Source organism: Carlito syrichta, unplaced genomic scaffold (assembly GCF_000164805.1).
Source record: "Carlito syrichta isolate Samal-C Ts95f unplaced genomic scaffold, Tarsius_syrichta-2.0.1 Scaffold91579, whole genome shotgun sequence".
Classification (NCBI taxonomy): domain Eukaryota; kingdom Metazoa; phylum Chordata; class Mammalia; order Primates; family Tarsiidae; genus Carlito; species Carlito syrichta.
The window spans coordinates 73,091-99,459 of NW_007035675.1; the positions used below are offsets into that span (position 1 = coordinate 73,091).

The following is a 26,369-nucleotide window of genomic DNA, read 5'->3' on the forward strand; positions in this document are numbered from 1 at the left end:
TTGACTTTCCTGATTCTGGTCTATATTCAGCCACTATGGCTCAACAATAAGGGCCCCATGACATGACACCAAGAACCTAATCTGAAATACATCTAGCCCAAGGGCAGGCAGAAGCAGACAAAACAGGAATCAGCACTTGACACGCAGCACCCCAAAAGAGAGAGACCCTAGGAAAGACATGCACTCACCCACATGCAGGCAGTAGCACAGATGGGTGCTTAACAAGTGGACCATGGTGTGAGGGACCAATCAGGGGTTGAATTCTGATTCTGTCATTTTTCTCATTGGGTGACCCTGAGAAAGACCCAAATGTGTCATGTGCATAATGGAGGTGATGACAGTCATCACTTTGTAAGGTCATCACTATGAAACAAGGACCTTTGTAAGTGTTCAGTGAAAATGCCCACCATGATGATGCATGACTCTCACAGAGGTACAGGGGAACTCTATCATGCCCACAGACAGTCCCCCAGCATAAGTAATTGGACAACACTGAGCCCCACTGGAAGAGCTCAGCCTTGGTCCACCAAACAGAGTGGTACTCACCTGAGAGTGCCCATTCTCCAGGTCCACAGGCTCCTCCAGGTCTTCCCATTCACTCTCACTCTTAGATGACTCTTCCAGAAGCAAACACTCTTGGAGAGTGCCCAAAGAACAGAACTGTGGCAAGGGAATGGTCTCTGAATCTGCCTCCAAACATTCTTCACAGGGTAGTTGGCCTTCAGATGTAGAGTTGACAATAAGGTACTCTTCATTCTCCAAGGTGGGAGAAGGAGTTTCTGGTGGATGGCATGTGTCATTTTCCTCCTCATCCCTGTCTAATTCAGGACTAGAAAACAGAAACCCACACATCTTCCATCCTTGATCAGAAATTCTTCACCTCACCTTCCCATTGCCTTATGGATGCTTACCACACTGCAGCCCATGAGACCTAGCCAGCATTCAAACAGTTTTTGCCAGAAACTGCTCTGGGCATCAGGAAGCATACAGTGAATAAGGCATAACTCCTGTACTTGAGGAACTCCCAGTTTAATGAAAAGAAAGAGCAGTAAACAAATGTTACAGTCCAGGGAGGAAGTGCTATGGTAGAGGCAGCTCAGAGCATCCTGGCAGGCAGCAAGGAGCACCTTACTGAGCTCAGGAGATATGGAGGACTGGCCAGGGGGCACAGCACTGCAAGCAGAGTGATGACCCAGCTCTAGAATGAACTCTTCACATGGCAGACAGAGTCCATCTGACCTTGGACAGGTTTAGTGACTTCTCTGGAACCTCAGTTTTCTCGTCTGAAAATCCGAAGGTCAGGAAGCTTATAGGATTATTGAGATACTTAAATTATACAACTCTGACACAGCCCTTCCATGGTTCCTGATGCAAGGTAAGTTTTTAGCAAGTATGAAATGATTATGACTGTGGTTAAGATGACTATTTCAACATAGGGATTAGAAGGAAAGGGCCCAAGGTAGAGACTGGGAGTGACTCAAGCAGACAACTATCAAAGCACTTGGTGCAAAGATCAGGTCCTTTTCTGAGCACTGAAAATGTGCCTATTTAGAGAGATAGCCAGCTGGAGTGACATTTACTCCCCATAGAAGAATACAGGAAACAGATGAATGGTGAGGCGCATTATCTGGTGATGCAGCTGCAGACATGATGGTCAAAGGATAAACCTTCCAGGAGCTGCCCCAAGTTCACCACACATGCCTCTTGATTAGAAAGAGCAGTCCATGCAGAGACAGGGCATTTTGCACAGTGCTGCAGACATGCAGAGAAGGTGCTCAGAAAATATCTGTTGAGAGTCTGGTTAGAGAAGATGACAAGGAAAATCTAAGAGAAAAACACAAAGATTTAGCTTTTTATCAAATACACGGATCTGTGCTTATCAGCCTCTTTTCCCACACTTGAATTAATGATTTGACTTTGTGATGTGCCATCCCTTCCCTCTTCCTGCATTGTCTCTTTCTCTTGAAATCCTCTCTGGTGTGCCCCAGTAGCTACACATCCCCAAATGTCCAGAAAGCCCATCCTCCTCCCCAGTAGAGCCAGAAGCATCTGTCCCAAAATTAGCTTCCCTGTGAAATAGGCATTATTTCTGTTCATGGAAGTTACAGGGAATGTGTAAGAGTGCATTTCATGCACACTTGTGTGTAAAAAATGTATTCTACAAGCACTTTCAGAAAAAAAATTAAAAATGGTTGAGCATTTGGAAGAAAAACTGACTTCAAAACTTGGCCAAATTGTATAGAAACTGCATTTTCCTATAAACATAGAAAGAAAACATTCACAGAAGCTGTATCAAAGAATGGAGATATGGACTGTTGCACAGGCACCAAGAAACAGGACCTTTCCCTCTGCCCTGGGCATGCTAAGACCTGCTAAGGAGCCACAGGTGGCAACAACACATGCCCACTGGCCACTGCAACTACCTCATTGTCCACCTCCCACCACCAGACTCCCTCCACCCCTTCAGATAAACTCGTTGCCCTCTGGTTTCAATCTGGGGATCCAGCTACTACCTTTTCTCAGACAGGGACCTAGGGAAGCCATTAGTCTGACAGGCAAGAGGCAAGGGACACTGTCCTCTGGGGCTTGGTGGTCCCAAGGGCAAAGTTCTGCTCATGATCCCTCCACAAAAATGACTCCTTCCTTCCATCCTTCCCTATGTGCCACCAGACTGCTCTTGGAGGTCTGACCTGGAGCTTGACTATGGGCATGGGGAAAAGGTGAACAAAGAAAGGGAAGGCACCAGAAGGCCTGTGGGCAGCCCAAGGCAGAGATTATTTTGTGGAAGGGGCAAGATTAGAGATTCGGGAAATTTGATAAAGACAGTGACATCTTTTAGAGCAAGGCTGGATGTTTTGGCAGGTGGAAAAGTCAGCTAAAGAGACAGAGTTCTCACCCAGGGCTCAAGGCCAGCTCAGGGTATCCAGGGCCAATGCAGCAGGACTCTTATCACAAGTCTGAAGGGATCAGGGTTCTTGGAACTCTCTGCTCACCCGCTGGGTACATTTAGTGACCTCAGCTTCTCCCTGCCCTTGCTCCCTGACTAGCAAGCTGTCTGACAAAGGAAGCATTTTACAGACAGAAGGTACCTAGAGGAGAATCTGGAGATCCCACGTTGGTTCCCTGTCTAGCCATGTCCTCAACACACAGCAGTACCCCTGAATCAGGGTCCCCACCAAATCCTGCAACTCTTCATGGTTATTTTTAAGAAGAGGAATCCCATTTCAGCTTGAGTTCAGTGAAATCATTCTGAAGTCTCTGTTTGCTATTTACTAAGAAAAGACACCAGCAAAATCATTCACCTTTCAGGAAAACAAGTCAAATACTCAGATAGTATTACAGGCTTGAAATATGAAGGTATTATAACTGTCTTGTTTACTTGTGGTTTCACTCACAACAAAGTTCAGGTTTTGCATCTCTTTATGTCTCAAGTTCTCCAGCGTCGGGCCCACCCTGATGTCCCTGTTAACCCTGATGGTGCAGCTGGGAGCTCCTGACAGCTGCATTTAGCATTTGGCAGGTTGTATTTGCAGTGCCTCTAAGACATCAAGGTACATGAGTTCAATGGACTGCTGGATTTGAAGCTCAAATAATACACCTGAGATGAAGATGGATATTTAGGATTTGTCAGAGTGGTGTGTATGGGTAGGGGGAGGCAGGCTCCCTATAGGTGTGTAGAGAGAATCCTACTGGAGGCAGTGCCCAGATCCCAGTCCTACCCTGGGTTCTGCTTTGTGTTAGACTACTGCTGTTCCCCGCTGGGCACCTGCCCCCACACACTCCCCTCAGCCACAATCTGACTCAAAAGCAGATGTGACAGCCCCCTTACCTAGTGTCCTCATCCCTCCCTAGCTACTCTTATATCATACCAGGCCTGGAAGCTGCCATTGAATGAGATCTCTGGTCTCCAAATTGACATTTGCCATTCCAGGAACCCCCAGAAGGCATACAGTAATTTTAGGATCATTTCAAGGACTCTTGCCTTCATTTTGCATTCTTAAATAACCATGGAGACTTATATCATCACTTTTATAAAGTGATACTTGCTGAACTTACATACATTTTACTTACATGAGTTTAACAATATGTGCTAGGCAAAAAAGAGAGGGAGCGATAAGCTTAACCATTCTGTGGTGACCAATTTTCCAAGATGCACATGAGTGGGAGTATTGAATCTTCCATCCCCTAAGTCTGTCTCTGTCTCTATGGGGCCAGCATTTAAGGATAAACACTTTGCATACAGCAGAGCCCATAAATGAAACCTCCAGACTTCATCTGAAGCTCAACCAAATAAAAAGTGATCTTCTTCCACATAAAAGGAGCAAATAACAGCACACCTTTCAAAGTGCTGTTAAATGGTAACATGACTTGACTTGATGTGATTGTCATCATATGCCTAGCTTTAGGAACTAATCTTGTATAAGATCTGACTCCAATCAAGCCTTTACCCTGTTAGGTACATAATTCCAACTTTCCTCCATAAAAGATACTGAACTGCTCTATTAATTATCTACTACTATATGGTAAAATCTCTGGATATATAGTACAATAAAAGAAGAGAACAAGGAAGGAAAAGTTAAATCTAATCTTCTCTATGAACGCTCTGGGTTTGCCAGGGTGCTGGCAGCTGTCTGGCTGTAGAAAGTAGCCACCTGGCAGATGGTAAGTTCTGGCAATTTGCTGGGAATTTCAATTGATGGGACTGGTTCTTTAGCTGAAAATAGTTCAGGAAAAAGAGAGAAAATTGATTTGTGTTGAGTTCTTACTGCGTGCCAGAAGCTGCGATAATACTCTGCATGTGTTATTTCTTCTGACCTGCATAGACCCTGTTGAATTGTCATGGTCTGTGTTTACATTTGGGAAGCCTCAAGCAGGGAAGGCAACTTGCCAGGCATCCTAGTAAGTAGCAAAGTTGAAACCAAGTGATAGGATTGAGAAGTTCATGTTCTTTTTGTTCTAAATTGCAGAAAAAGAGTTTGAATCACAGATGCCAAAACCTAAGAGGTAGTGCCCTGGGACAGCCACCTCAGAACTGAACTGCAGACACTTCTAAGAGCATCTGCAAAAATCCACAGTCCCACTTTGGAATCCTAATTCTAACCCTACCCAGGAGCTGAGGGAACTGTGTTGTGATTGCTGGGCATGCACCACACTTTTCTTCCTGTAAGGGGCAGTCACTAACTATGTGTGCATTAAACACAAGCTAATGTCCTGCTGGAGGAGAGACTGACATACTTTGAGTTATTTCAGAGAGGAGGAAAAGTTCCTAAGTGAGAGACAGAAAATAAGGTAAAAATAAAGACAGAACATGTGAGGAGGAAGAAAATGGTCATCACCAGAACCACCACAGGGAAGCAAATACAAGGAGAGGTGTTGGCCATTGAGAGAGCCAGTGCTGAGAATAATAAGCCTGCTTGCCATGATTTGCACATGGCCATATGGACCACATGGGCCTTGGCATCAAGCTTGAGGTGAGGGGACAATCATAACAGACTGAAGATCAGAGACTCTGCTGGAATATTCTGGACAAGCCCTCAGGACTCTTGTGTGACTTTAGGAAGGGGCTCCAAGAATGACAGATTTTAGACATCTGGTATACCCTTGCAAGTAGGGACACTAAGCCAAGTTTAATTTGATTCAAAAAAAACAGAATAATGTGACTTTCTTGTTAAAAAATGTGAATGATAAAAAGGTGAGGGAATAGGTATCGGGACTTGCAAGTAGAATATAGAAAGAGGTAGATTTCACCTTAATATATGTGGGCACTTTCTGATCAACAACTAGATGGTGATAAGATGGGTTTTCAAGAGGTAACAAGTTCTCCATCCCTGGAGATATTCAAGCAAAACCTGGGATCCTTCTTCAGGGATGTTACAAAACCAAATCTAGCAGGGAGTATGAGGTTAGATAAGATCATTTTGCCAGGTGCAGTGGCTTGTGCCTGTAATCCCAACACGTTGGGAGGCAGAGGCGAGAGGATTGCCTGAGACCAGGGGTTTGACCAGCCTGGGCAATTTGGCTGGATCTCATTTCTACAGTAAATTTTTAAAAATTAGCCAGTCATGGTGGCACGTGCCTGTGGTCCAGCTACTTGGAAGGCTGAGGCAAAAGGATCACCTGAGCCCAGTAGGTCAAGGCTTAGGTGACAGAGTGAGACGCCAACTCAAAAAAAAAAAAAAAAAGATTAGATTATTTTTATATTGAACAAGCTGACATTCTGTAAATCAATGAATGAAGCAGTGACTGCTTGTACTAATAATCTGTAAAAAAATAATAATACCCATTAAAATAACTTTTGACTATATTAGATTAAACATACATGACAAGTCAAATTCTCAGCTTGTACCTATACCCAGAACCACTTTATAATTCAACTCTTAGGGTCCCTGTTCATAATTACAAAATATCCAGCAGTAAAACCTTTAAAAATTCAAACCAGTGACCCCATGCCTGCAGGGAAGTGCAGTTCTTTTTATATGAATTAAAAATGGCTATAAAATCATGCTAATGGTTGTCCTTGGATAAATCTCTGTAGCTTATTTCCTTTATTAAGTATATCAATTACTGCCTAGGTTGCAATTATGAGGAACTATAAATACACTTGTGTTTATACATTATCAGAAAACAAAGATAAGTATCACTGATGGATGTACTTGCCTGCCCTGTTCTACTTTGCAAACTAGTTTGTGTTTGGCACAGTGTTTTTTTAAAAATTTGTATCTGGGAGCTTTTAGGGCATATATGCCTGGCTCCAGTTTGTCACAGCTCTCATGGAGCACAGTCGTATGACACTACTGCTTCATACTTAGTAAGGACTTCCAGTTCCTTGTCAGTCTTCTAGGACAACCGCCAAATAAAAGCCATTTAGTCTCAGCAGGTTTATACGATGTCAAACACAAACTATTGCTCTTCATTATGTCCCTGTGCATCTGTCTAGCACACGTCTAGAAGCAGTATCCTACTCTCCATTTGTACCCCCTCTCTGGTCCTAACAGGTGTCCAAGCAATTTGGGTGTGTGTAATAAGTATTTGTCAAACTGAATTGAAGAATATGTTTTCCATCAGAATAAGACTGAAAACTAGAAATACTTGCGAGTAGATGGGCACAAAAATGCAGACTAAATTAAAAATGGCTATTAAAATGAATGTTTCAGTCTGGTTTTAAAGATACAGATGTGTTTAAAACAAAAAGAATGCTGGCATAGGTAAGCATGGTGTCACATGCCTGCAGTCCCAGCTATGTAGGAGACTGAGGTGGGAGAATCAATTGAGCCCGGAGTTCAAGTCTGGCCTGAACAGCATAGCAAGACCCTGTCTCTAAAGAAAACATTGGTGTCGATAGTAAAGCCTTATGTTAGCAGTAGAAATGAGGATGTATATAAGAACTTCTTTTCTACTACAATGCTTTAAGAGGCCATGAGGGATGCAGATCAAAGGCATATGTGCTAGGAGAAAACCCGAGGCCTGCCATATGTAGCCTCCAAGACATATTGGGAACAATGGTGGAGCATGCTTCTCCAAAAGCTCACAGGTTGTGTTTACAGCAGCCCCAAGCCTATGCCTCTCTTGTTGCCCACTCCCCTATAAGTGCCTAGAACAGTGCCGGGCACAATAAGCATCTGAGCATGATTATGGATTGCTTAATTGTAATTTTGTAGTAATGAAATGCATACAATTTACAAAATGCCTGCAAACGTGATGATTCTTACCTTGCAAGTTTCCTGATATCACAAATTGAATAGCAGTTTTGCCTCATATCCTTTTCCAAAGAGGTCGCCAATGTTGATGTGCCCCTTTCTTGGTGAAGTTTGCATAAATGAGGGTGGGACTCAGGAGGATGTGTCAAGGACCTGGCCCAAGGTTTCTCTGTGTCTTGGCCCCATTGTGCCTCTCTGATGGCCTTTCGGGAAGACTCTGGCCTGAAAGTCAGGCCTTCCCCTGCATCTGGAGAAGCACTATCCCTCCAGCTATCCTCTTGATCCAGGCTGGGGCTCCACTCTGAGTCGGTACATGTTGCCCTGGTGAATTCTTTGTCTGCTGAGAGTTCGGGTGTCTATTAAAAGAAATGCTAATGATTACTGGCTCCATGATGCATGCTGAGCGAATCTAAAAATTGCTTCTTTAAAAAATAAAAAGCTTTTCTCCCCATGTGATTGTAGATCAGAGCAGTTACAAAATGGGTGTTGGAATCCATCCACCTTCTTAGGATCTCAGCTCCTCCATATTCCCCCACTGGGCCCTGGGCAACACACCTAAGCACCTCAGCTTCAGAACATTGGATGCTCTCAGTAATTGTGAGTATTATTTATTTTTGCAATGAAAAATATTTGCAAAATTTAGACAAATACTAAAACCAAAGACAAATTTGAAAAACAATGACTAGCTCACTTTCCAATTAAAAATGTGTGTTTTTAAAGTTTCATTGCCTTCATCTGTCATCACAGATTTGTCTGCCGCTGTTCCATTATCATGGCATTCTTTCCCAGGTCTCATGTCTCCACACATGACTTGATTTACCTCAACTGCTTACATCTCTGTCAGGCTTTAGGTTCTGATTTCATGACACACTATGACTTGCTACCAATGCTCAGCCTTTTATAGAAAAAAAGTCTGTGTTTCAGTAGAAAGCCATGCATTGTCTACAGCACAACCTTCTGGGTTATCTGATTCTAGCTGTATTCATTGTTTCTGAGCTCTTTTACAACTCTATAAATAAACGTGTCCTTAGAAATTTCTTTTGAACCAGTTTTAGCATCTGCCTGTTTCCCTCACTGAATGAGTTAAATAAAATGTTTTTTTAAAACATGTTAGTTTTTCTATCTGTATGAGAGTTGTGATTTTATCTTTTCCTGAAAACAATCTTTTAGCACTTCCATTCTGTGACCTCCATCCTCCCACTCATGCCCTCACCTACAAAAGAAGCACCTTTAGCACTGCTATCCAAGCTAGTGGTGTCCTCGCCCTTCTGATTGCACACTTCCTGCAGTGAGAGGCATAACCCTCAAATGTGCACATCTATTTAATTATGAGTCACTTGCTACTCGACTGATAGACTATGGACATTATAAAAGGTATACCAAATCAAAATTTGAATGGATGAGATAAAAAATACAGAGAGAAAGACCATATTTTATCCTATTTTTAAAATTTGGGGAAAGTCTCCAAAATCTCATTTTTAACTCTTCCTCTCCTTCCAGCTCATTGGTCCCAGACTGGCTCTCCAGTGATGCTTCCATTCTCCAAGGCTTCCTTTCTGGGGACCTGCTGTTTCTCATCATCACCACCACTCCCCGTCCCCCACCATGCACGGTTTTTTTGCTCTGCCTAGATGCCATGGTTCTGTTTCAGAGATGCCCCCTTACAGTCAAGGAAGACCCTGAGATCCCAACGCCTTCCTCCCTCTGTCTCCATCATATGTTACTTGCAGATACTATACTTTAAATTTGATTTGATTTTGTTTATTTATTGATTTTAGAGACAGGGTCTTGTCCTGTCTCCCAGACTGTAGTGCATAGCTCACTGAAGCCTCAGACTCCTGGGCTCAAGTATCCCCCTACCTCAACCTCCCCACTAGCTAGACTACAGGTGCACATCACCACACCTGGCTAAATTTGTTTTTAATTTTTTATAGAGGTGGGAGTCTCACTAGGTTGCCCAGGCTGGTCTTGAACTCCTGGTCTTAAGTGATCCCCCCGCCTTGGCCTTCCAAAGCACTGGGATTACAGGCATGAGTTACTGTGCCTGGCCTGGATTTTAATTTTAATTCCTACTGAAACTATGATCACCCCTGCTTCCAAAACTCTCACTAGATTAACTTCAAATGTATGACTGCAGATGCCAACTGGGCACTCAAGACTTCCAAGCAATCTTTCCCTATGTCCTTAGTAAATTCTGTTTTCTACTACCCTGGTCTCTAAATTATTTCTCATCTTCTCTCCCCTTAGGTCCCCAACAACTCCTGCCTAACCTTAGCTCTTACTTAACAGTGAGAATGGATACATTCAGATTAGAACACTCATCTTTCCACAGTAAATTCCATCAACCAGCCTGCAACCCCTGCCCAACCCCTACTTTGCCCTCCACCCACCTGCCACCCGTTTCTCTGCTCTACTTCATAGCAAACCCTTAAACAAGCACCTCTTCTCACTGTCTCTACGTCTCCCTCCTTCTTTATTGCACCCACTCCCACCAACCATCTGTCCTCATCATTCAACTGAAAGAGCTCAAATCAGGGTGTCCAACAACCTCAATCTTTCTAAAACCAAAGGACAATTCTGTATCCTTGTCTCACTCTATTTCTCAGCAACATTCAACCAAATCGATCCTTCCCTTTTTCCTGAGAACTCCCTTACTTGTCAGTTGTATTGACATGGAGTTGACTTGAACAACATCCTTGCCTGGTTTTTCCACCACTTCCCAGGCCCCTTCTTCTCTGACTCATCTCTCCAGACCATATCTCCCATTGTGAGAGACTTTGTGCTCTCTCCCAAGGTGATCTCTAGCAATTAGTGGCTTTTAATGATGTTTATATGCTGAGAAGTTTCAATTTCACTTTTTCCAGCCCTGACCTCACTCTTATTCTCCATGACCAACTGCCCATCTACATAGGATATCCTATAAACATCTCAATTTTATATGATATTAAGAAATACTGCTCCTCCTCTATGTACCCCAAACACCACCCCACCCCACCCTGTAAGCAGTCTGCTGGTAAGTGGTACCACCATTCATCCATGGTTTGCTCATGCCAATCCTCGATTACTCTTTCCTCATACCCATGTCTAATCCAAAAGTAATCTCATGGACTCCACCTCCCAGATGTATCCCAAATCTGACTACTTCTGAACAACTGTTCTGCTATGGCCTGGGTCCAAGCCACAGTATTTTACCTGAATAACCACTGGTTGATCTCCTCCAGTTCCTCTCCACCAGCAACTTGATGCTGTACTTTAAAGTGCAGATCTTTAAAGGGAAGTGAGGGTACTTCCCTGCTGAACCCTCCACCACCCTTACTCCCACCAATTTCAGTGGCTTTCCACTGTAGCCAGGATGGTAGCAGCACATTATTGTGACCTCCAAGGCCCTACATGATTGACCCCTGCTTACCTCTACAACTCCTTCCCCTTCTACTTTTCCCTTCATTATTGACAGTCCAGGCACACCTGCTGTCTTTTTGTCCCCCGATCAGGCTAGTACCTTCCTGTCTTAGAGCCTTCATACTCACTACTCCTTCCACCTGGAAGGAGTCTTAGAGCCTTCATACTGTCTTAGAAACTTCATAATCACTGCTCCTTCTACCTGGAACGACCTTACTCTAGATGTTTGCATGGCTGCCTCCTTCTCATGCTACTTTATTCTAGGTATGGACCAAATACCTCGGAGCTACTGACCCTTGGTATTCAGTCTGACCACTGGAGTTACATGAATAAATCAAAATCCCCCTTCCACTTGGCCCTTGGGCATCAGAAAGGAAAGCAGGCCCACCACACTCCACCCCAATCTCTTCCCGCTAGACCCTTCTGAGCTCTCCTAGGTGAGCTATTCTCCAGGACAGAAGGATAACTTTTATTCCCCTGGAGTTTCCTATATATTTCAACAAAAACACAGGATACGGGACCCTTGGTCTGATCTTTGTGTGGGGGAAATTTGGCCTTCTCTCACCCTGTTTAGTTGCTTAATATGATTTCCATTGTCCACCTTCTTTTCCAAACTAGCAACTTCTGGATATCTTGCCCATAGCTCTTCTCTCTCCAGAGTCAGTGTCAAATGACCTCTTGGAATCTAAGTGTCAACACGATCTGGGTCATCAAGTCCCCTGTGCCATCTTCCGTGTCAGTCATGATAAGTGATCATTTTTCTCCACACCTTATAGATGAAGAATCATGTGGCCTAGAGAAGATAGGCCTCAAGAGTCATAGCAGAGCAGGTACAGGTGATCTAGGTGCCTGCCCAGATCCTTCTATAGGACCATCCCAATGCAGGGAGTGACAGCCACTGACAGCTCATAGCCAGCCCCTCCCTGCAAACTGTGCTCACCTCAAGGGAGTTGCCTCAGCCAAAGTTAGGTCCCCTCCCTTGGGGCAGCCCCCATTCCAATACAGATTGATGCAAGGCGCAAAGGCACAGGCTCTCTTACCCCAGTCCAGGACAGCTCCAGAGCACCCTGTGAGATCAGATGAGGCCTCAATTGCAGCTGCACCTTGAACTCTCCTTCAGCCCAGCCCAGCTTCTCTCACCATCACAGGGGATGTTCTTGAGAGCCAACCTTATACATCCTCTGCACTCAAATCTCTATTGCAAAGTCTGTTTCCCAGGGATCACACAAGGCATAACGATGGATAATATTATGTATCAACTTAACTAAGCCGTGCTCCCAAGATATGAGGTTAAACACCAATGTAGATGTCATTGTGAAGGTATTTTACTTGTAAGTTATTAACATGTAAATCAACAGATTTTGAGTAAAAGCAGATTACCCTCCCTCATGTGGTGGGCCTTGTTCAATCAATTGAAGGTCTTAAGAGTAAAAGTAAAGACTGATCTCCCCTGAGGAAGAGGAAGTTCTGCCCCCAAACTGCCTTCGGGTTCAAGTTTTCTGCATCAATTCTTCCCTGAACACCCAGCCTGCTAGTCTGCGCTATGGAATTTGGACTGGTCAGCCCTCATAATCATAATGACATGAACCAATTCCTTAAAAATTTTTCTCTCTCTTTTCTCCCTCCTCCTCCCTGCACACATACACACACACACACACATCCTATCAGTTCTGGAGAAACCTATCTGGAGAAACTGACTAATATAGGCATCAAAGCAAAAATCCTGAATTTTTCTGACTCCAATGCCTCTTTTCTTTGCACTAGACCATACATGTTTGTTTCATGTTTTAGGAGGGTGGGCACATATCCTGTTTTCTACTTCATTTCTCAGAATGGAAATTCCCTAGTCTAGTTTTATGTCTACTCCCCTTCCTCCCGCTTTCCTCTGTCTGATGCTTGCACTGCTAGAAAGATGGACCTTAGAAATTTCACGGCCAAAGTCTAAACAAGTAAACATCTATAGGAAGATCCAAATGTCAGGAGAGACTGAAGAAAGGGGAGGAAGGAGTCCCACTGAGGCTTGGGGGCCAGGCCTTTTCCTGCCTCTGTGAAAAGAGGTGGCACTGAACCCTACTGACAAGCAATGCTGGGCTTCTCAGGACCCAACAAAGGGGAGTCTGACAGGAGCCAAGTGAGGAGAGCAGAAGATTCTGGATCCTACCTGCCATCCCTGCTCCATCTCAGGCAGTGTACCTGGAGGAGGTCGGCAAAGGAGGAGCGTGACTTCCTGTGGGGGCCCTCGCAGCAGATGGAGCACCTCCTACGAGAAACCAATATGCACTATTAGATCTGGGGCTGACATGGCTAGAGATCTCCTCCTCTGTGCTCCCACTGTCTCCCAGGTGCTGGCTCCTCATGCCCATACCTTGATCTGTTTCTCAACTCCAGAGAATTTTGCAGAACATCGTTTTGGGCCTGACTTCTCAATGTGCAAGGAGCCAAGGCTCCATAGAGACAATGCATAGCTGCTTGGGCTGGTAACAGGCAGCCTCTGTTCAGGGCCATTTTAGGACTATATCTGTCAATATCATGCCTTTTCTTCAGAGAGAGAAAGAGAGGCTCAAACAAATGGCTGTTCTCATTTTAATCTCCCTTTGCTCCCAACCTCCCCTCATTGCAGGGACCACTGATCACGTAGGCTCCACCACTCCAATCTCTAAAGTCTGATGTTCAACTCTAAGTTTCCTGCCTTGGCTCAGCTTGGGCTCCAGAAGCCTCTCACCTATGATATTGCAGTGACCTCCCTCTCTGTTCCCTGCCTTCTCTAATGTCTCCCAACTGTCTTCCTCTACAATGCTCCAGGGTGGTCCTTCCAAAATGAAAATATAAACAAATCCTTCTTCTGCTGCACACCAACTCACCTTGCCCTCAGCACACGCTCTGAGGTACAGCACATAGAACTGATCCTACCTACCCTGCCTCTCTCTCTCTCTCTCTCTCTCTCTCTCTCTCTCTCTCTCTCTTCCCCCCCCCCCACCTGCTCCCCTCTGCACCCACATTCTACACTTTCACCTTGCTGAACCTCTTGCTCCAAGCCACCTACTCAATGCTCGGGGCTTAAGCTTACCTTGATAGCTCCCATTTCTTATCTAGATCAGGTTTGTTCAACCTCTCAGCACTATTGACATTTCAAGTTGGAGAATTCTTTGTTGGGATGTCTGTCCTATGCATCGTGGGATGTTTATCAGCATCTCTGGTCTCTACACTAGATGCCAGTAACACCTGTCAGTTGGGACCACCATAAATGTCTCTAGAATTGACCAAATATCCCCAGAGAGGCAAAATCATCCCCATTTGAGAACAGCTGATCCAGGTGCTCCCAGGTTCCCACCTCAGCCACACAGGACTTCTAAGGGATGCTCCTTTCCCAGTTCCCTAGTGTGAGCACTGCAGTATGGGCTTTTATCTCTTAGGACACTTATCTTCTATTGTTACTGCTATGTTCTGTCCATGAGCTCTGAGACTGTATGAGCTGTCCACCTCTGTGTCTTCAGTTTTTCACAGAGTTGCCAGACCAGCAGCAATTCTCAGAGTAGGGCTCTCAGATCAGAAGATGGACTGGTGAAGGCATGGCTGTCACCCAGACAAACATTGTTCTGGAGACTCCCTGCCTCCCAGAGCCACTCTCCCCATTTGTTCATCCTGCTCTGTGTTCCTGGAGTCAACCTAAGTGGGTTGCTTGAGGCTTTCTGTTGTACTCAACCAGAGATGGTGGGGAGTGGCATGGGGGAGTAGGCACAGTGGAGGACCAGAGACAGAAAGGAGTAGAAGGTAGGCATTGTCTCCTGGCTTCCTCTTCTCTGGTTGCTAGGGATGACTGCATCCCTCAACTAAGGCCAGAGCTCATGCCAGCAAGTCCCCTCCCTGGGCTCTCTATTTCTGAGATTGGGTAATGGTTCTTTTCCATCACCTTAGGGCTTGGAGGATGGGTAACTGCACCTCACTATTCTCAGCCCAGGCCACTACACAGTTCATCAGGTTTCCCAATAACCTATGCAGACCTTTATTAAATGCTCCTCAAATGACTCAATTTTCTGCCAGAAAGCTGTAAAGAAATGGGAAGGAAAGCAGAAAGGGATGCACTCTAGTCCCTTCAGCTCCATACCCACTTCCTAGGATGTGTATTAAGAAACATTAGCCAGCACAAAAGCCAGAGTTTTCTCCTAAGCTTCACTTGAAGAACCTCAAAAAGCAAGGCTTACTCAGGTCAGGTATTTAAAAATGGAGCCAAAAATTAAATGTGGAAGTGTCCTGCCAACTGTGTGTGATCAAAGTCAAGCCCCTAGAGTGATTTTCAGGAGCCTAGAGTATTCCCTCGTTGTAGGCAGGCCTGTAAGAAGCAAGGCTGAGGTCAGCCTGCACACAGAGCTGCATTGCTCTTAGTCTCCAGCACCTGGAAGATGAGGCCTTCTGTGGGCCTTCCATTAACTGCCAGGATAATGTCACCAGCTGCTATGGCCCCATTCTTCTCAGCTGGCTGCCCTGGAAATAGCCTCTTAATCCTCACGAGATCTCTCTTGAGGTGGCTGCAGCGCTCTCTCTCCATCTGCACGAAACTGAATCCCAAGCCATTGGCATTCTTTTTCAATTTGACTTCAAACTTAGGACCTGTATTAGTGGTGTTGATAAAAAATAAATGCTTCAGTTGATTATAAGTGAAATTGACCAGACTCAAAATGCAAATCATCAAGTAGACGGATTATTTCTACTTTACATAAAAATATTACATTTGCTAATTTTTTTAATGACAGAGTTCGTTACCCATGTTATAGATCAGTTCTATCTCATAAAATAAAAAGTGAGCTACAAATACAAACCATAAATGTCATTTCAAAGTTTCCAAATAGCTACATTAATATAAAAGCAAAAGAAAAGGAAGCAAACAAAAAATAAAAACAAAAAATGTCTAAAACAGTTTAAAAAGTAAAAGGAAAGATTAGATAAATGTTAATAATACATTTTATTTATCCTCATATATCTAAAATAGTGCCATTTCAACATGTAACCAATATGAGAAAAGTTTAATGAGATTTTTTTTATTCTTCTTACAAACCAAATCTTCAAAATCCAGTATGTATTTTATTCATTTAGATTGGTCACATTTCAAGTCCTCGATAACCACATGTAATAAGTGGCTACTATATTGGAGAACACAATTGTAGATAACCAACTGCATTTATATGTAAAGATATAATTGATAGGCACATATAACATGCTCCTGGCATTTAGTAAAACTTGTATCATATATACTCCTATTATTCCTTTAGTGCTGTAGTCATTTTGTAGTATGCTCAAAACTAGATTTTGCATAATTAGAGTATAGAGACAATTATGGCCAACTCTTTGGACAATGTTTTAGCTGTCTTGTTGTTTAGCTGCATGGACTAACCATAAGACAAAAAGAGTTGCCTCTGGGCACCGAAGACAGACACATACAGACACCTAGGTACTCTGGTGGCCAAAGAGGCCTCTGGGCTTCCCTTCTGTCTGCCTTCAGCAATCCAGTTGGCATCAGTGTTCAGAAGAATGGAGCACCAACTTGTAAATTTTTACTGGGACAAGAAAGAAAACATCTGAAGCAGTTGAGTGAAGGTAATAATTGTAACACTACGTGTCAAGTACCGTAGATAAATAGAAGGAAAGCAGAAAGGGACTAGATAGTCTGGTCTTCCTCTAGTCCCTTTCTTTAGTCCCTCACCTATCTCCCATGTGTGTGTTAGGAGGCATTAGCCAGCCCCAAAGCCAGAGTTTTATCCTTAGCTTCACTGATGAGCCTAATGAGAAGCAAGACTTACTCAAGGTCAGATTATTTTTAAACTGAGGCAGAAAATTAAATGTGAGAGTGTCTTGCCAGTTGCTGATGGTGTGCAGCATGACAAGTTCTCCCATTGCTTCCTTGGCTCATTCTGGTTTCCTTGGCTCATTCTGGAGTCAGTTTCTCAAATGCCCCCACTTAAGGGAACAGAGGGGTAAGGACAAAGGAGAGAGACTTGATTTAAGCAGGAGTGTCCCCCTTCACCACATTCCACTGCTTAACTCTATGGCTACCCTGCATGCAATCTACCTTGCACCTTCTATAGCAGAACCAAAACCATCTCCATGAAGGGACTAGAAAATGGTTAAACTCCAAATTGTGATATATTAAGGAAATAAACATCTTCCTAGTAAGAAGCAAAATCATAAGGGAGTGTAGAGTGGCAACCCATCAGAAAACATGCAATTATATTTCCCCTAAACTGATCATAGATTTGCTTTGTAAAATTATGTTCATCAGGCTAGTGTCCTGAACACCTTCTTCTACCATCCTACTTAATTATTCTTCAGATAACTTTGTTACAAATGACTTGGTGGGAATGTGGAATCAAATATATCTGAAAATGCGTGACCCTTTCACTCAATTTCACCCTCAATACTTATACACAAACATTAACATTCCAGCAGCTGATCAGAAGAGTGAGGAAGGGTTGGGGGGTAGAATTATGCCTGGAAATCATTTTGAGACAATACATTTGTTTTCCAGAAACATACTCTATTAGATTGGCTTCTACCTCATGAGCAAGCCCATCACATCATGATCACCATGGCTCGTTTTCTTTGAGAACCCAGGGAAAGTCTCATGCCTTTCCCTTTTGACTTGACAATTCAAGAGCAGCACACGACAACATGACAATAGTAACACTCAATTCTCTCTCCTCTCACCATCTGTCACTGAAACACAGCTCGCAGGCCTGCCAGGCAAGGCTGTTACCAAGGAAACAGCCACGTGTTCATCTCCCATCCTGTCATTAGCAGAAGGACACTGCTGTGCAATCCTAGGACCTCTTCTTTCTAAGACCAGTCTTGCAACCTAGAAGGATGGATGGACAAACCAAATTCACACTTCATATGGCAACCAGAAGGTACTTCCTTGACTCAGAAAATGCTTCTTAATTTTTCTGATACTTCCAATAAGCAGCTTCATTTGAATCTCCAGTCTAGCTATTTGTGGGGATCTAGACTCATATTTCCAACTGCTTATTAGACAAGTGCACCTAGAAGTAATATGTGCACCTCCATTTCAGTATATTCAGACCCAGACTCATCTTCCTCCCCTCACTCACTCTCACTTTCCTCGTTTCACCTAAAGCATCCCTCCTCTTGCATTTGTTCCCTCAGAACAGGAAACTATCCTCCCATTAACCTCCCAGGGGCCACACTTGGAGTGGGCCAGCTCTCCCCCACCTAGTTTCTCAGGCTTATGAATTTCCCATCAGGAACAACTTCCCAGTGTTCCTCCTCCATCCCCTCTCCCACTATCAGTGTCCCTCTGGGGTGTGGCAAGCTCCAGCTAACCTAGCTTGCTGGACCCTGTCTGTATCTCCTCCATTTATCCCCATCGCAACTGCCAGCTAATTGGTCCAAGACACAAATTGAACATGCAGCATTCTTGATTAAAAGTTTCCAGTGCTTCCCATCACCTAAAACCCAAACCCATAGCATGACATCCCAGGCCTGAGCCAAATTGTCCCCCACCCTTTCTTTCTGGTTTTATTTCCTACCCATCTTCCCTACACCACCCTAAATGTGATTCAAGAACCAGTAATAAGAAAGCTTCCAGGTCATGTCCAGTTGCTGGTCCTTGGAACTTGGGCTTGCCTCCATTGTTCTGTTGCAATTGTCATTCAGCAACTGGCCCAGGATCTCAGAGTGACAAATCCTACCTGCTATCACTGCCAGTAGGCCAGCCAAGTATCTTCTTTAACCATATTCATTATCAAAGGTTTAAAGAGCAGAGGATGCTAATAAATTATGATTCTATTCTCAAGATATGTCAACCAAGATCGCCAGTATAAGTAAATTTCACCAGAAACTAGAAGACCACTTGGGGAAGAAAGCAAAAAGTGTCCAGAATGCTACCCCATGGTAGGCTGGAAGGGCTTCAAGAATCCCTCTTGTTTCTGCTGACTCCTCAGTTTCCAAGAGAGGGTGATGCCAGCTCTGTGGCTCAGGCCACTGGAGCAGTTAGAGGCACCTTCCCTCAGGCAGAGGACTGAACACAGTGTGGTAATATCAAGACCCTGCCTGGGCACAGCATGTAATATAGAGTACATAATTAAAGAATGTCTCTGCTTTTGGCATCCTGCGTATCTACCTCATTGTGATGAAAAGAATCCCAGGTCAGTCTGACCCAGACCCAGGCCCAAGGTTCTGAACTGGGGATGGGGTGGGAATCATCATGTGCAAGGGCAGAGAGGTGAGAAAGCCTGAGAGCAGATGGACGCATGGTTGGTAGTGTCGGAGCAGCCAGAGCCAGGCTGAAGCAATCACTTCATTCCATCCTCTCTGTTCTGCTTTCTGATTTCAGCATCAAGGCAAGTGACAAGTATTAAACTTAAGGCTATTTGTAGGGGGTTGGTCTTTCTGCTTGGAAATATCTGTCTGCTACCTCCTGGATTTCACGTCTTCATAGAAAAGGGGTAAGAAAGGGAAGAAGTAGAAGAGAAAAAAGCAGATGAAGAAAAAGTCTTGTTTTGTTTCCTGCTTGTCTCCCTCCTACCCAGAGGCAACTGCTTCTAATGTCCAGGAAAGCTCCAGAAGAAGGGGAAGCTCCCCTGGTAACACTTACCTGCTCAGGACCCTTAAGGCACTGCACAGCCTGTTTATGGGTGAGGCCACACAGACTCATACCATTCACCTGCAGAAGTCGGTCACCTGGGAAAGGGAAGAATGTCATGTCCCGGGCACCTGGGGCTGCAGGAAGGACCCTTCCTCAAGGCCTCTGCCTGGTGCCCCTTCATACACCCACGGGAGTGAGGCAGGAAGCAGAGGTGCATCTGTGGAGTCCACAGGAATCCTGCCTCTCTGAACACCCTGGCTCCCTCCTTCTGAGGCACATAACAGATCAATGATATGAAAGCCTTTCTATTATTGGCTCACAGAGTGGTTGAACAAGCTCTGTTCAACCTTATTCTTCCCCCTGTTTTCCTGTAAAACCAATTTTGAAAGTATTTTCAAGTTGCTTAGATATTTATATCTCCTAGATTTTTTTTTTTTTTTTAATTTCAAAAAAGGTCAGGGAGGCATGGTTGAGGCTGAAGACACAGAATTCTAGGGGAAATAGAGATAAGTAAAATCCCAGGTTCCCCTCTTGGCTTAATTCTGGCAGTTTGGGAGAACAATAAAAATTATCCCTTCTGTCAGAATAGTGAGAACTGAGGAAGGGCCAAGAGAAGGTTCACAGTGTCCTCCCTGGATACAAGAGTGGGGTCACCAAGGCCACTTCTGTCCTACAACGGCATGTTCTCCCATGAAGGCCAAACAGCAACATGTGTCTTTTAAGTTTTCTATTGTGTTTATATCACCTTATGCTTTCAAATGTGCCAGTGCAAACTTTTGACCCCATGTTAACCTATCAAGTGGGCAGGGCAGGTTACCATCCCCTTTCCAGGTAAGGAAAGCATGACCTAGAAAGGCAATTATTTAAACCAGGTGTCAGACTAAGAGTGGTGCGAGGTATGGAGGCTCCCCCCCAGCCCAGGGCTCTTTACACCCCAAAACACAGTGTTCCCAAGGTGACTCCATCCCTCACCCTGAAGTATCTGCCCTTCCTTAGCAGCTGGCCCTCCAGGGACGATGGATTTCACGTAGATACCTCCAGAGAGTACACTTGTGTTAATCCCACCCTGAAAAACACAATGAAAAACTCACCATCCATCTGGTGCCTCCTGGGGTACCTCCCCCATCTCCCTGACTAAGGGATCCCCCACCTGTTCACAACTCTATCCCATTACCGCATCCCCCACTGGCACTGTCTTCTGTATTCACCTGTTTGTTTAGATCAAATTCTCCACTGAGCAATAAGATTAAGTGTTTATAAGAAGGATAACAATAGAAGCTGTTGAGTGAGCCGTGCCATGCCCCTAGCCCCAGCCTGGCACATGACAGGTGCTCAGTAAATGGTCACCACAGTGACTATTGGTAGCAACCAACGGAGGTGGATATGGCTGCAGGCCTGAAGGCGTGTGCCTGGCATGCCTTGTGTACTTTGATGGGCCAAAGGATATGTGCATGCTTCATTGTAATAGAAATTGCCAGATTGCATTTCAGTGTGAATATAGATATACTTATTTACATTTCTACCAGCTTTGTGTGAGGGTCCCATTTCTCTGCATTCCATCAGTTATATTTGGACAAACTGGTAGATATAAAGTTTAAAATTTTGTTTTAATTTAATCTGTATTCCTGTGACTTTTCATGGGTTGACTGTTTTTCATGTGTTTAACGGCCATTTGGATTTGAGTGAGACATTTCAAGAATTATTTCTGAAATTAAATTTCCCCAAAGGAAGTCCAAGTTTTTTACCAACCAAAGAAAATCACCAACCTCGTCTCAACATATATATGTGTGAGTGTGTGTGTGTGTGTGTGTGTATGCATATTTATATGAGTGTGTATGTGAATAATTCAAAATGCAGTGAGTTTTTCAAATGAGAAATAGCTATATTTGGTGTCTGATAGGATTGTTACCCCAAGCCAAGAATAAACTGACCATACTTGATACCAGCCTATTCACTCATGAGTCTTATTTCTTGGTTTCTTACCTGTTCCCTTAAAATCATCTAATGACAATACATTTGTTGCAGGATGATGGTCCAACAAGAGAGCTATATTTGCTCTAGGTGTACAGATCATCACATAAGAAAGCAAAGAATGTTCTCCATTCACTTATCTCTTGGGTTTCCCTTGGAAATTTTCATTGGTCATGGCATTTCCTAACTGCTGAGATATTCTGTCTGTTTCCAAACAACTGTTAAATACAACAAGGACATTCCTGAAATCTAGAACCATTCCAGGGTCTCAAGTCAATGGGCTATTTTCAACACTCAGAAATAAAAGTAGTTCCTTCCAACCTCTGACTTCTGGATTTTTACCAGCTTTGTGAGTACCATTCCCCAAACCCTTGAGTAATTACAGTTTCGTGGCTAATCTCCTTCCATGGGTCTGCAAGGTAGACCTAAGAAACCAAATACAAAGTGCCAGTCCTGATGGAAGCCTGGTTGGCAGAATTTTGTCCTGGGCCTGGGAGATCCAGGCACAAAGCTCCACCCTGACCCTACTGTGGATGGTGGTGGACTGACCCTCTCACCTTTGGTTTGTGTTTCTGAAGCCCTATGCTGCTGCCCTCTCCCTGCAGTCCAGCTTGACCTCAGAGTCAGGACATACCACCCAATTCCACCCACGCTGCCTCCTCATGTTGTTGGAGTTTCTTAGAGCCTGGCCCACTCAACCTGAGGTTTCTCCATGCCTCTCTAATTGTCGTTGAACTCATTCCTCACTGCAGGCCCCTACTGATTTTCTTGGTTCACCCACTTGCACTTGGGAACAATTCTGAGGGGTTGCCATTTGAGTGGAATGCCCACCCAGGCTCCAGATGGACATCTTTTTAACTGTTTTCCAAGATTGCTTAACAACTCTTACAGTCACGCTGAATCCAAGTGTCCCATCTTCTTTAACCAGTTCCACAAAATAGAGTTCACCAGCATTGGTTTCTGAAGGCAATAGAGGGCAAGAAGGACCAGAACTCTGTTCAAAACAAACAAGAAAAGTTTTAAAAAGCATGAAAGAACTTGTTCTGTCTAAGCAGATTGCACGTCTCAGCTCTCACCTGCTCTCAGGAGCAGGCAGCATGGCACCCCAGAAACAGCATGAACTTTAGGCTGAGGCAGCAGGGGATTCATTTCCAGCTTTATCAGCTCCTCCCCAAGTGACTATGGACAAGTATCTTAGTCTCCCCAGCCTTAGTTTCCTATCCACAGACTGGCATGAGGATCCCCTTCTAACTGTGTGATTGTGCGTAATGTCCAGCACATAGCAGAGGCCTAATAAAAGTATGCTCTCTCCCTTCTGCCCTCATGATGCAAAATCCATATCAGAACTCAAGCTAACCTGATACTTCCTGGTGACTTTGCATCTGATACCAGCCAAGTGACCATATATGCTGGACACTAGATCTACAGCAGCTACTTGATGCAATAGAAAACCAGGGAGACTTTTTTTTCTTAGTAAGAGGCTGCATTGAGTTTTTACTTGACAATGGTTGAATACATTAGGAAAGGACAGAAGAGAAAAATTGTCTACCAAAACCAAATATTCTGCTTGGTAGGATGACAGTAACCATGTAAGAATTGCTCATTTCTTCATCCAACCATGCAATAGCATTTATTGAGTGCCTCTTATGTGCCAGGCACAATGCAAGTTGCTGGTCAGTGATGAGACAGATCTGCCCACACTAAATTGCTACCTAATAGGAGAGAGACTTTTAGTAAACAGATTCCCAATCAATTAACCAAAAACTATCGTGATAATAAGTGTGCCTGTGATGCTGTGATGAGTGCGTATTATCACCTGGAGGCTCAGAGACATAAGTGCATGCATCCAGTAAGGGAAAGGACTGAAATGTGCACCCAGGCCTGGGTGACACAAAAGCTCAAGGAGCAGTGAAGGGAGATCCAGCAAGCAATGGCAGGGGAGGAGGAAGATGAAGATGTGCTGGGCTGGGCTGGGCTGAGCTGACCATGGCTTCTAGGCAGAGAATGTCTGGGTCACTGTTTATGTTACACTGGTCCCTGTACCTAGAAGATGGGAGTCTTTTGTCCTATCTTCCCCTCTTTACTTAGGGCTTTCTAGTCACCCTGTTGGAAAATACTAGTAACATCGAGGAAAATAAACAAGCTGAAGGAAGCTGAAAAATTATTAACGGAACAGAAATGCTTCCAGAAGGCTAATATAGGAGCAGACGAAGCCTCAATTCTTCCAGAGACCTTTCACATCCCATGATCTGGTGAGATACTTTGTATACATTTTAAAATTCAAGGAGTAGAACTGGTGAGGTGACCCAAAGTGAGACTGCAAACTTGACTACACCACAGAAGGTGATCCGGCCACAAGGATCACCAGCCATGTGACCCAGAAGAGCCTGGATCTGGCTTGTACAGGTCCTACAGCCTGTGTCGTGGTCAGCTATGGCCTTAGAGCATTGCTACTCCTCTCTATTGCCCACCAGAAACTGGCATACTAGTTTGCAGTCACAGAGGCCCCAGCCTAAAGGCCTCCTGCTCTGCCTCCTGCCAGAGGGGATCTCTTAAGGGGCAGCCTGAAGTGTAGGTTTTGGATCTGAAGGCCAACTCCTTGGATTCCAACTCCAGCTCTGTCACTCACCAAGAGACTTCAGACATGTTCCTTTGTTCTCTGAGCCACAGGTACCCCATATATAAAAGAGGCTGATCATAGTAATTATCCCACAAAATTGTCATGAAGCTTTCATGACATAATACACAAAGGGCTCAGAACACTGCCTGACACACAGGTAAGCATTTAATTGATGACAGCTATTACCGTTGTTCCTTTGCTGAACCCTGTATCCAGTTCTTCATCGGATGTGCTGTCCAGGTGGGCACAATGACCAATTAGGAAGACACTAAAGTTCATGGAGCCCTACTGCATGCCAGATCCTGGTTACACGGTTCAAAACACACAACACCAAAATATGGCACCTTGGAATATTGAAGGAATTTAAGAAACAGCATGTCCACAAAGGTCTCTCTGACCTTCCCCTGCTCTTCTCTGATGTAGGTCATAAAACCTAGGAAGAGCTTTCTGGTCAGAAGCAGGGCATAAAATCATCAAGTGACAGGTGCCTTCCCTATACCCAGAGAAAAAGAGCATTATCTCTGAAGACAGAGGAGAAGCTGAACAAACAGGCCTAGCTGAGTTCCACATAGTGTGTATACTCCTGTCCTTTGTCGTGTCACATGTTTCCATGATTTCCCAGTCTTCATCAAACCTATTACAAAACACACTCAAGGTGAACTGTCTTTTTGAGTCTTCACTTTCCTTATGAAGGCTCACGTGTTACATAAAACTTATATTAAATAAATTTGTATGCTTTTCCCTTGTTAATCTGTCTTTTGATCCAGGAGCCCCAGCCAATGAGGATTGGTAGGAAAAAAAGACACTTTTCCTCCTCTACACTATGCACAACACCTTTGTCCCCATGGATCTGTGGACAGACAGGCTTTCTTACTTTTATTCCTTAAAAAAATAGAAATGAGGTTGAGAGAGGTGCAATAACTTGCCTGTTTCAACCATAATCCCAGCAAGAACAAAGCAGGGCACACGCTCAACCTGGGTAAGGGAGGAAAGTTAATGCATGGCCTGTTTTCAAAGGTATAGGTTAGAGAAACCAACAAGAAGCAGCTAAGCACCTTTGGCTGGAAACACCGAGAGCTGTTATCAGCCCTGAGCCTGAGGAGTGAGACAAAGGAATGGTTGATGAGACCTAGGGAGTTGTTCTATGACAAAGACCGCCTGTGCTTTTCTGTAGAGTTGGGCTGTGTCAACAAAGGGAAGAGTGACAAGCCTGTCCTTACTCATCCCCTGATTGCAGGCCCTTGCCAGGGCTTCTCCTGGGCAGAACCAACCAGAAGATAGTGAGCTGACACAGTCCGTGAACATCAGCTACATGGGATCCAGAACATAATGGAAGGGCTGGAGAGTGGGTCTGGAGGGGCCAAAGGAGACTATGCCAACTGGCATCCAAAGAGATGGCAGGCCTGGGACTGAAGCAAATCACTCTTTGTACACTTAAGCCAGACCTCATCTTCTTCCTCCATAGGGTGGTAGTCAAGAGCAAAGCCACAGAGTTGCCAGCTGGAGATCAATTAGAGGACAAGATCATGAGACGCCTGATTACCCACGCCTTGCCCTTGGCAGCAATCAATTTCCTCATGTTGTTGTTACCATAACAATTATAATTAGTAACTAAGGACACTGGTGTTACCAACACCGAGACCTGTGACCAGGCACTGCATTCAGGACTCTTCCTTCTCCCTTTTGTATTCTTCTCAGTGACCACGCAGTGCAGGCATGTATTTCCATTGGGGAAGCTGTGGGTCAGAGGGGTTAAGTAATCTCTATCCACCTGCCATGGCACATAGAGAGAAAGGAAGGCCTTGAGAGCTGGGCTGTTGGACTCCACAGCCTGCTCTCTTGCCTCCAAACTCCAGAAAGTAAACCCAAGGGATGGATGATTACCTTTAATGGCAGAAGGGATGACCGAGGTCTCAGACTGGGTATTAAGTTCTGTGCCCCAGTCATTTCTAGTTCTTCAATATTTCTGTCCTGGTCTTGTGTGTGTGATGATAAACTTCCCTGGTGCCCATTGCTCAAGGTGTCTGGAGAGAAGACGCCAGAATTGCCTGTTCTATTCTTCTCTTCATGTGGGGTATTTCCACAA

General features: G+C 44.4%; 1 protein-coding gene across 2 annotated transcripts; it reads right to left on the reverse strand.

Annotated features, from left to right (window-relative positions):
* Positions 1-1,233: 1,233 nt before the first annotated feature.
* LOC103262028 (putative protein FRMPD2-like) lies at positions 1,234-26,369 on the reverse strand. Of its 2 annotated transcripts, XM_008059639.2 has the most exons (9): positions 26,168-26,369; positions 22,553-22,657; positions 20,665-20,758; positions 19,702-19,787; positions 17,796-17,943; positions 15,490-15,704; positions 13,258-13,356; positions 7,710-8,053; positions 1,236-1,824 (listed from the first exon to the last, which is right to left on the reverse strand). In XM_008059639.2, the coding sequence occupies exons 1-9, from the start codon at positions 26,228-26,230 to the stop codon at positions 1,776-1,778; spliced, it is 1,203 nt and encodes a 400-aa protein (XP_008057830.1). In that variant the 5' UTR covers positions 26,231-26,369; the 3' UTR covers positions 1,236-1,775. The 2 variants fall into 2 exon arrangements, with proteins under 2 accessions (XP_008057839.1, XP_008057830.1); XM_008059648.2 differs by lacking the exons at positions 20,665-20,758; positions 22,553-22,657; positions 26,168-26,369 and having other exon boundaries at positions 1,234-1,824; positions 19,702-20,015.